Genomic DNA, 11,485 nt, shown 5'->3' on the forward strand with positions numbered 1-11,485 from the left:
GTCACGTGGTTCACTCTGAGCTCCTGTAATGTTTTCCTTTTCATAACTTAAAAAAAACAAGACAATAATGTGTTCATTCAGCTACATTTTATTAAATGAACCATCACAGACAAGCCATGTTTTGATTTTTTTTATCACATCAGCAATAAATTTCACATGGTGGTTGAGATTTGAGGTCTGCTTTTGTCAGTGAAATAGTCATTACAAACATGCTTACAAAAATAAATTGCAAATGGAGTATTGTAGTAAAATATGATCTAATTGGAAGACATTGCCTCTTCTATGAAATACAATACCAGCAGTTTGTCACGTCTTGTGTAGTGACTATGGTCAGATGTTTAGAAGGAGCAGAAAGATCACAAATACAGAACATGGTGACTTGAATTCATCAACTAAACCTGTTGAAGACTAAAAACACACTACTGCATTTCAACAAAAAAAGCACTTAACTTCTTCCATCTAAAGTAAGTAATCTGCAGCGGCTCATCCACCCACCAGAATGCATGTCTATACACTCATCTGTGTACACATGCACACTATGGCACCACCATCAAGTAAAACACCAACAACAACTTTGGCTCCGTGCAAAGTTTGATGAGTTAAGAAAATACATTGTCACCGCACAAGCAGTAAATTAAGGCTCAGTGAGTTTAAATGCACTCACTACCAACATGAAGAAGATTGTTAAGTTACTTTCTACTTAATCAGATACATGCTTCAATTATGAAACATATTTAGTTAATACATGGCTTAAAAACACCCCAACTGAGGTAAAAGTTACATGATTAATATGTGTTAATGTTTTGTTGTTAAAATAGACCAATGCCCCCTTGTGGAACAGTGGTGTACTCTGTACTAGACACTTTTTCCACATTTTAATAGTAGATAGTATCATTTTAGCATATACTGTTGTAATGTCTTTGGTATGATGATTTACATAAATATCTGGGGGTTTTTTAAGAATTCAATGACAAAAGAAAAATCTTCCCTCCAAAATGCATACTAAAACATCACTGTACATACACAAGGAAAAAGCTTTCAGGCCATATTAAAATGCTTCCCTCTTAATACTGTGGTACATTGTACCTTATACTCTGTGACAAAAACAAGGGGAAATCAGGATAAGACTGAAATTAACAAGAGGAAATGGAAGAAACAAGACAAAATGTCCTGTTAGAAAATGTCCACGTGTTGCTCACACCCAGTGTTTTCAAATGTCCTTCTGTCCTCAGCATGAGCCAGGCGTTCTGATACAAGCTGAGGAATAAGTTGTGACAGAAAAGGGTGTTTGGTTGCAGGTCAGTAACGGGTTCAGGAAGAGGACTGTTGCTCCGTGTCCTCATTGGCCTCAGAGTCTCCAATGATCTCCCAGGTGGAGGCGGAGTTGCTCATGTGGGTGGGGCTCCGGCCGCTGCCAGATCGCGTCAGGAAGCCAAAGCTGCCGCGACAGAGTAGAAAAGACAGACAGGCCTGAGGTCAGATTTGCTGTGAGGGATTATGCTAAATATAGCCCAGAGTTGATAAAGACCTCAGAGTCAGGAGAGAGACATGAAACCAGGGCTTTGGTTCACAGATGAGGTCTGTGGTGTGTTTTTATCACTGTTATAAGGCTGTATCTCTCTCTCCATGTAATAAAAGTTGTAGTGCTGCATTGATATAGCTAAAATGGGTTTTATGAAGTGGGAAAGTCACTAAAAGGCGGTTAACTCTTCAAACAGCCAATGAGTGAGATTCCTTTTTGTTTTTTTTATTTCAGTTTGACACATTTGACATCACACACCCTGGAAATATATCCCTCAAATCAAGACAAGCCCCCTAAGCTTCTGAATTCTGTTGCATCTTGCACAGAATACAGAATAAAAATAAGTTGTAGCTGACTGTTGAAAACAATACATAATGTTGCCTGGCTTGTTTATATGCCACCTGTTGTAGCAAAAGGTGAAAAATAGCAGCTACAACTGGGCGTCATGTTTTCATCATCTGATCAGAGTCAGAGCTAATAAGTATTGCTACAGTCCTTTGACCCGAGAAGACACATTCCTCTTTTTATTCCTATTTATACACGTCAGTAACCATCTTTGACCAGGTGCTATGATTACATAAAGAGTTCCAGTTATCAATCAAGAATAAATCACATTGTTACTATCATTTCATGAGAAGAGGTAAAAATATTTTACTCCAACTTTATGGGAAACTACAATTTCACCTTGAAGACAGAAGTTCATATAAGTGGATTTTTTTTTAATTAATTTAATTCGCCCTTGTTTTTATCTTCAATTCAGTTTGGAGATGTTTTGCTAAAAATAGTTCATATTTACTAGTTCATATGTACTATTATTATAATACTTTCCCACTTTTCCACAGTTAATGGAATTTTTGTGTGTTAAAGCTAAAAAGTACATTTTTAACCAGCTGTTTTATGTCCTGTCAAGACATGAGCTGTCTATAAGAGTCTTTATGTAGAATGGAAAGGGCTTGCCCAAAGTTAGATTTCCTTCCCTGGAACGACCTTTACCTCAGTGAACATCCTCTGATAAATAATGCTTTAGTATAAACATGTTTTATATTAATATTTAAAAGCGCTTTTGTTTGAGGCCACCAGGTTTCAGTTTTGAAGGGACATCTGAGTTCATAGTTGCCTCGGGACTTTTTTTTATGCATTTCCCTTTCCCAGGCTGGAGAAAATGGAGTAAGATAATCCTGCGCCTTCCTGTCTGCAGAAATCCTCTGTGATATCAGTCTAATCTCTTCCCACATAAACACACAGTTGATAGCACACCAAAACACCTACTGGCCTATTTATTAATGAGCTCATCATTGGACAAATCGCTGTTGGATAGCACACCAAAACACCTACTGCCTTATTTATTAATGAGCTCCTCATTGGACAAATCACTGTTGGGAGTGGCGTTGTGTGTGTTCATGACATGGCTGTGGGTTTGGTCTGCCACAGATGTTAACGATAACCAGAGAAACACACTGCAGCAGCAAACCCATTTCCTTTCCCGATATAATTTGACAACTATGTCAAAGTCAGAATAAACACAAACACACATCAGAGGCTAGCTGACATCCTTAAATGTCATGTCTACTTTGTTCAAATAATACACTTCAGTAAATCTGTGCAGAAAAAACAAAAACTAATTCCAACTGGAAGCATTAGTGTTTCATACTGTTAAAGTGTGGCGATGTTGTACTCACAGGTTACGAATGCGTGACTCCGCTGGTTTATCAGTGTCATCAACTTCAGTGCCATCAACTTCTGTCTGCCCAAACAGAGGACTCTTCTCCTCTTCGTCACTAGAAGGAAAATAAAAGAATCAAATTTTTGCAGCTTCATTTTATTTTTGGCTTTAGCTCTAGATATGAAAATAATGTGATTTTTGTGTTGTTGTTGCTGTAAAGTAGACCTGCTGCATTCATTCGCAGGAATTCCAAGCATCTTAGCCTTGATGAGCTTTCTCCTTTTTTTGATGACAGAGCGAACGGCTTCCAACAGGAAACCAGGACATCTTTCCTCGTTCAAAATCTCCCTGAAAAAATAACACACACATTATCATTTACACTGACATGCAAATGAGTTACTCAGACAGGACTTCACTGTTTGACTCACCCAGCACCTCTTTAGTTATTATCAAAATCAGCAAATATATTTTGTGTGGATGTTCACGTTATCTCTGTCACTATTTCTCATTACCTACAAAGGTTCCTGTAAACACTTTTTGCCTATTTTAGATTTTAAAAAATGAAATGAAATTGGAAAGGAGAAATGAAATGAGATTTAAAACAAAAGATCATTAGAATAGTTGAATTTCTTCAACCCAGTGGGTTAAACAGACCCTAAGCATTCAGGGTAGTGTTAATAGCAGCAGTACAAGCAGCTTATTTAATGTGAATAAAAACGGTCATATTTGTGATTACAGTTTTAGTGTATGTTTGTTTAATTTTAAGAGTTAGTCCCTGTTAGCTGCTGTTCAATCTGCTTCAGGCATTGTAGAAGTTTTTCATAAGTTCTGTGACTTTTCCCCCTGACATTTCCCTGAACTACATCCTCTCTGTGCTATTCATTTACACATTACACACTGCAGACACAGAGTCGGCCCACCTCTGATAGTAGTTGAGCTCCTCCTGCACCAGAAAGAGGTTGGTTTTAAGTTCATTCCTCTCAGAAATGATGTCACGCACTTCTTTCTTGGTGAAGCACGGCATATCAGGATCCTTTTGGTCTCCTGTTGACTTTTTGGTTGACTTTTGAGTAGACTGACTTGGACTGGACTGATGGGAACACAGAAAGTCATCAGATTCACTTAAACTATACAGCAACTTCAACAGTTAGAATGATATATACATGTACTAACAGAAGAATACAGAAACATAACATGCATACAGGGGTGTTGCTGTTTGTTCTGTCCAGCAGTGCTTGGAGGTTTTCTATCTCTTTGCTCTTCTCTTTCAGATCGGCCTCCATGTCGGCCTTTCTCTCCACAGTGCTCTTCAGCTGAGCCTGAAGCACGTTCTGCTTGTGTCTCAATTCTGCATTCATCTTCATGAAGCGCTCCAACTGCTCCTGGAGCTGCAAATATTCAAAGACAATGTACATTAAGTATAGTCAACATAAATAGTGAAGTACAGACGATTATGCAGGGTTACAGCTTTACACGTGTTTTGAATTCTCAGATTTTCCGCTGTTTTATGGATTTATAACCCAAGGCAAACATGGATGGGCTAAAACAAGATCCTGTTTTTATTGTGTGGTTTATGATATCATCAGCATAGAAATTGGGCTGAGATGACTGAATGTATAGCAGGAAGAGGGATGAGGCCACACCATTTCAAGACAAATGTAGCATTCATTTTGAGGATGAAAAAATCCTTGGAATTCATTTGAGCAAACAGAGAAACTTGTTTAACTGAGCTGAACATGAGTTGCATTTGACACTCCGTCTTTCATTGAGGTCAACTGACTGGGAGCAGAAAACAAAGCTTTAACAGACACACGCCTAGTGATGGCTGTTATCTAAATCATGTGATTCGGTACCTAAACATGCCCAGACACGTGCTAACATTAAAGAGAACAACAAAGAAATCACAGAAACACTCACATAATAGCAGAGTGGGGCTGAAACACTGCCCTGACAGGTCTGAAAAACTGCAGCTTAATCCTCAAGCAGTGACTATGTGTATAATCTCTGAACTCTTTCCCAGATGGTAAACACGCTAGTTTATGTCGTTTCTGTCGTTTAGTGTTTTTATTGCAGTGCTTTACATGATGTCACATATCTTTTGATACTACATATTATACATGACTGTGAAACTGTGCATAGTTCAAAATCTTTAATGTGTGAACATAAAAATTAAAATGTGACCATAACAGCAAAACAATAAATAATGTTTTATGAGAATAGGTGTCATGCCTTAAAGGAACCTTTGTAACCAAGGCAGTAGACATACTAGTGTCTGTGTGTTTATGTCTTACAGATATCAACAGATTCCACTCCAATCTTCAGTCTTAAAACCTAGAACCTGCCTTTGAACTGAAGAAATAATGAAACATAGCTTAGCATTTGACAGCTAGGTTATTTAATATTAATTCATGTGAGAGCTGCTGCCCATGCTTGTTCATCTGTTTGTCAGTGTGAACCTGCAGATGGATGACCATGCATGGATTTGTGTCTCCTTACCGCCTCCACTTCTTTGGAGATGGTGGTTATCTCCTGGACTTTTGCTCTCAGCTCATCTCTCTGCCTGTCCACCACCTCCTTCAGCTTCAGCATCACCTCTCGTTCCTGACGCTGCACACGATCTGCAACACAAGCAGCAATGGGTAAAGTACGGAAAACAGAGGATCCAAATACCAAACTGAACTAGTCATAGATGAAAACAAAGGTCTAAATAATCACATCTTTATAACTTCATACACTGCTTTGACACATGATTAGTAACACCCTTGTTGCTTCCTAATATGAGAAGTTATTAATTAGTTTTACTTGTTCTGCTGTGAAGAGGGCCTATTATCATCATCATCATTATTACACCACTGGATATTATATCCATCACATAACACTTAAAAAGTAAGGATTATAAATGGATGGATACTATAGTCTAAGTGCTATAACTATGTTATATACAGTAGAGATGTGCACTAGTAGTCAGTTAGTCATTTAGTCAAAATTGCATAAATAGGCAAATTGTTTTTTTAATTTTTAATTTTAATTTGAGGGAGAGTTATGTTGTACTTCACAGAGATGTAGAACTAATAGTTGCTACAATATTTCTGCACGAGTACTGCACATACTGAGTAAACTCTAAAGAACTGTTTAGAACTGTTTAAAGTATAAGTAAGAGCTTAGGTAAAAGTAATTAAAACATCCATCCCTAAGATACAGTATAGTGGTGGATTTATCTGTGATATTATGTAATCTATCGCGCAGAAAATCTGGCTCAGAAAATAAGAAGATGATATCATACAGGATATAAAATCATACAAAGTCAGACATGTCTGTACTAACCATGTCTACTAATGGAAATAAAATGAGCTCTAAAACTGAAAGTATGGATAGGAACTAATTTAAGCATCAGGGCATTTACTTCCTCAAGAAATTAAAAGCAAAAGTTCATGTGACACAAATTAGTTTGTAAACCATAACCTTAAAACTAGTTAACTATATATGATACATGATCAGCTATGTCCAGTCAGAAAACACAAAAAAAATTTAGAAAAGAAAAATCCATGTAAATGTAGACAACCCACAGACTACACTGCAGGGAGACCGATCGTAAGTTAAGTGTTTGGATATACGTTGGGTTTCACAAGACAAAATAAAGCAAACATACCTGATATTCATCAGACGTGACTAAACCTCCAAACCAAATAAAACTCGTCCTATCTGGAGTTCTAGATAGCAGTCATGCAGGTGTGAACATGTGTACCACCTCTCTAACAAAGTCCACCTGCAGCAAAAGGTTTCAAATCATACAAAGTATGAGAAACTAAATGACAGATTATTTATTTCATTAAACAGCTTGACCTTGGCCAAATAAATCCTCGGAGTCTGAACGAGCTGTCATATTCATGATGTCAAATTAATGGTAACATCCACCTGCCACATACCTCTTTGACCACAAATGAATCAAGACGGCATATTTTTCTTGTCAGCAGAAGAAAACAAGAGTCAGAATTATGACTCCACCATCTGGTTCACATTACTGTGGAATTATATCAACATGCTGGGAAAGGTCAGCGTATGTATGAAACAAAAGAAGATATTTTCTGTTTCACTCTGTTTTTTGCTATTTCATGCAACTTCTCCCTTTGTTTGCCTTTTAATTTAGCCTCTTACATGTTTGCAACAATAACAGAGGAGGTCTGCAGCTACATCACTGATAATTTGCATTGTAAACATTTTTAACAACCAGTTTGACTGGTTTTAGCAGCAGTATGCTAGTGACCGTTAACCCACTGCTTTAAACCTGTGGAGATTTTTTTTCATGGTAAATACTTGACCTGGTTATGAATTCCTGGGGCTGCATAGCAGACGCAGAAAGCCATGCAGCTGACTTAAGGGTTGATTGTTCATTTAAAGACTGTATATAGTGGGGTGTTATTGGACTCATCAATCCACTCATAGTGTAACCAGATCCTGACTGGAAAGGTGTCATTGTACTTCTTATTCTCATCTAGAGTATCAAGCCACCAAGACTGTTGTTGTGATATCTGCTTTGTTTATTTTAAGTTATCTAAAAACTACCATACGAATGTTTAATTTCTAGGCCATACCCTCCTTTGCATGGCTGCCTTTCAGCCGACTCTGCAGCTCCTCCTTGTCCTCTTGCAGCTGCTGCACCTGCACTTGCAGCTCCTCACACCTCCTCCTGAACTGCTGCTCCTTCTGCTGCAAATCCTATAAAAGAGCACACAATATAATAATAAAACTAAAAAAAACTGAGGGAAAGGACACATACACATTATACTGATGTAACTACAAACCTATTTGCTGTTAAAATCTCTAGAGCATCAAGGAACTTGGCTTCAGCAAAATTGGCTGTGTGCAGCTGGGTGTGTCATTTTTTTGTTAAGTCATTACATATGTTCAGGAGAGACAGGACCTCTCCACTATATTATCTCAGCAATGATTACAACAAAACTGTATTGACAGTCAGACAGAAATAAAAAGATTAAGCCTGAAAAATGAATTGAAGGACACCTCAATCAGGTTTTATGCCTCACAGAGCAAAATTTCAGTGGGTATTGCTTTGACTTTGATGACATGAATAGAGAATTTCTAAACAGCTGCAAACATTAACCAGCTGGACTATCAAACTAACAATCAGACAGCACTTAGGTCTGCTCATAAACCATCACGTTCCTGCTGTTAAAGTACCAACTTCCGTCAGTCAATACTCAGGTCACAGCAGAAGTAAACTGTTTACCTATTTCATGACCCACATACTGGCCGAGATATTTAGACTGTAGAAATGAAAGCTACTTTCCATGAATCCCAAGCATATGCACTGTGACTTTGTAAAGTATAAGCATTAACTTTAGGCTATTTAGGAGGATTTGTAGTTGAGTATAGGCTGCTGCACACATTTTATGCCAGTGTAAATCCAATTTAACCCACATAAGCTACTTTATTTTCATTTTTTGTTAGGCTAAATGGGTCATTCAGAGGTCTTTCAATGAGCTTGTGAATATCGAAAACTTCACAGCTTTGCAACTATTTATGAATAAAGCGTTAATTGCTTTTCCCACTGTAAATAATAACATAAGTAATAGTGTTGGCTTGCCAACTAATAAAATGATCCAGATTGTGAGAGCTTTGCATGCTGCAGTTAGATAGATGTAAAAATGCCAATAAGTTATAAACATATAAACCATAACATTCTGATCACTCACGGGCAAAGTGGTATTAATTTTGATTATCTCATTATTATGGAACCTGTCAGTGGGTGGGACATATTAGGCAGTAAGTGAACATGTAGACCTTGAAGGCAATGTGTTAGAAACAGCAAAAATGGCAACAGCATGGATCTGAGCAACTTTGACAAGGGAGACATTGTGATGGTCAAATCACTGGGTCAGATCATCTCCAGATTTTGGTGTTCATTTCTAGTATAAAGTGGTTTGTACCTACCTAAAGTATCTAAAGAACAACAACCAGATTTCGACAAATCAAACATCTATGGGAGCAGAACATTATTACCACCTGCCTAATATTGTCTAAGTCCATTTTTTTTCCACAAAAACAGCCCTGACCTGAGGCTTAGACTCCACAAGATCTCTGTAGATGTGCTGTGGTATCTGGACCAAGACATTAGCAGCAGATCCCTGAAGTCCTGGAAGTAGAGAGGTGGACCTCTATGGATCAGATTTATTTGTCCAACACCTTCCACAGATCATCAGTTGGTCTGAGATTGGGATGTCCTTCCTAAGTCCATTTTTGGTCTGTACTAACCACTGCAGACCAGGAACAATCTACAAGACTTGCAGTCATAGCGATGCTCTGACCCTGTCATCATGTTACAATATGGACCTTGTCAGAGTGACTCAGGTCCTTAAGTTGATCATTTTGCTGCTTCCAACACATCAGCTTCGAGGATTAAATGTTCACTTGCTGCCTAATATATCCAATCCAGTGAAATGTACCACTGAAATGAAATAATCAATATTATCACCACTGCACATCACAGGAAATTAAGAAACATTGGGAGCAATTTAACAGACTGGGGATTCACTTCTGTTCTGGTAGTGTAATAAATATCTGATATCTTTTCTATATAAAATAAATGGACTACACATATCTCTGTAATCCCCAATTCAGACTTCATGTCACAACGTGAGTTTAAAATGGGTTTACACAAAACTGTCATTGTTGAAAATAGTCACACACCCATTACATGACATAGCCTAATCAAAAGCTGAATTAATCACACTGACTTTTACTTTAATAACCCAAATATATTCAACCCATTGAAAGACAGAATAGAATAGAATAGAATAGAATAGAATAGAATAGAATAGAATAGAATAGAATAGAATACCTTTATTGTCTCTAGTGATCCCATTGTAATGAAAGAATCATTACACTTCTGTCAGTGATCAGAATGTTATGGCTGATCGATACATACAGCTAGGAGAGAATTTAAGTTTAACCCTTCCCCACTAACAAAAAGTAATTATTATTTTCTCGTCACAGTGCTTGAATTACGTTAACGTGCTGCAGTTGCCCTGGCGACGGTTAACGGCGTAGGAGCCTTAACACTTAAGCTAACACAGAACATATTAGTCCGGTTTATTTGTTATTGGTAACGTCTCAAAAGTAGCTAACACATAAGAACTAGGTTTATTTATGCGTTTACATTCACGTCTCATGCTCTACCTTTATACACATGCTAAATATGATGTTTTGTCGGCCATGGAGCTAAGCTAGCTAGGTTAGCATCATGTCTGTCACGACCCAGTGGCAGACACACACAGTCCCACAGCTGTTAGAACCACTGCTAGAACACACCACATGAGGCAAATACGTGTAGTTATTTATCAGGAAATGCTGGGGTTACACTGCTGGGGCTTTTCCTCTATCTCACCCGTATTTCATTCCTGTCGTTGCTCTCTTCGCTGTCTTTCCCTCCTCGTTTCTTCTGCTGCTGTAGCTGGATGGTCTCGAAGGTCTTCAGCAGTTCCTCCTCCTTCAGTTTGTGTGCATGGTTCCTGGAAGCGAAGCTCTCCAGCAGCTCCAACACTTTCACTATTTTCGGTACCAGACCCACCACGCTGTCTTTGCCGAAGCCGTCGATAAGCTTCTCCACCTCCGTCCCGATCAGTTTAGCGATTTCATAAACATCATCCACGGTTAAAGCCGCGAACGTCCTGTCAAAGCAGCTCTCCGTGGGTTTCGCCTGTGAATGCGCCTCGGGTTCCTCCATGTCTGACACCAGTGGCATGCCTCACATGCTCTTCACTTATTATGCGCTAACTAGATCTAAACCGACACCGGATTGTCAGTTAACTGAGCGGATCACAGGTTACAAACTCAGATATGAACACGCCATGCTACACGATCCTCTTCCGACAACACCACGTCATGGATTTGATGGGGTGGTCACGTTCACGCATGCAATAAAAAAACAAGGACACGGAGTACTATGTATTTAGTAGAGTGCACAGATGAGAGCGGTACTCACTACAGCACTGGTGTCAGACCTGCAAAGCTTCCAAGGTTTCCGAGGTTTTTGCAAAGTGCAAATATTCCATAGTCTTGAATTGAATTAAGCAAAAATAAATAAATAAATAAAAATTAGCTTGAATTAAGGAAAAAATGTTGAATTAAGCAAAAAGAAAAAAAGAAATCTTCCATTAAGTAAAAAAAAATATCTTGAATTAAGCCAAAAAATAAATAAATAAATAAATAAAAATTAGCTTGAATTAAGGAAAAAATGTGGAATAAGCAAAAAAATCTTAAAGTAAAAAAATCTTCAGTTAAGC

At 38.1% G+C, this 11,485-nt stretch overlaps 1 protein-coding gene across 1 annotated transcript; it reads right to left on the reverse strand.

Annotated features, from left to right (window-relative positions):
- Window positions 1-952: 952 nt before the first annotated feature.
- Window positions 953-11,183, reverse strand: rilp (Rab interacting lysosomal protein). Its single transcript, XM_030151746.1, has 8 exons — window positions 10,588-11,183; window positions 7,778-7,901; window positions 5,682-5,803; window positions 4,388-4,573; window positions 4,106-4,275; window positions 3,411-3,533; window positions 3,202-3,300; window positions 953-1,438 (listed from the first exon to the last, which is right to left on the reverse strand). Exons 1-8 carry the CDS (start codon window positions 10,942-10,944, stop codon window positions 1,312-1,314), a joined length of 1,308 nt encoding a protein of 435 aa, XP_030007606.1. The 5' UTR covers window positions 10,945-11,183; the 3' UTR covers window positions 953-1,311.
- Window positions 11,184-11,485: the final 302 nt, after the last annotated feature.

The sequence above is a fragment of the Sphaeramia orbicularis genome, chromosome 13, assembly GCF_902148855.1.
Source record: "Sphaeramia orbicularis chromosome 13, fSphaOr1.1, whole genome shotgun sequence".
NCBI lineage: Eukaryota > Metazoa > Chordata > Actinopteri > Kurtiformes > Apogonidae > Sphaeramia > Sphaeramia orbicularis.

What these genes read in the sequence shown, in the direction of transcription:
- rilp (XM_030151746.1), bottom strand. Translation starts at nt 10,944, where the DNA reads ATGCCACTGGTGTCAGACATGGAGGAACCCGAGGCGCATTCACAGGCG. An exon ending in AGGCAGCCATGCAAAGGAGG is followed by an intron (nt 5,804 to 7,777) that starts GTATGGCCTAGA and finishes CTTGTGTTGCAG; the next exon opens with ATCGTGTGCAGCGTCAGGAA. An exon ending in TCTCCAAAGAAGTGGAGGCG is followed by an intron (nt 4,574 to 5,681) that starts GTAAGGAGACAC and finishes GAATATTTGCAG; the next exon opens with CTCCAGGAGCAGTTGGAGCG.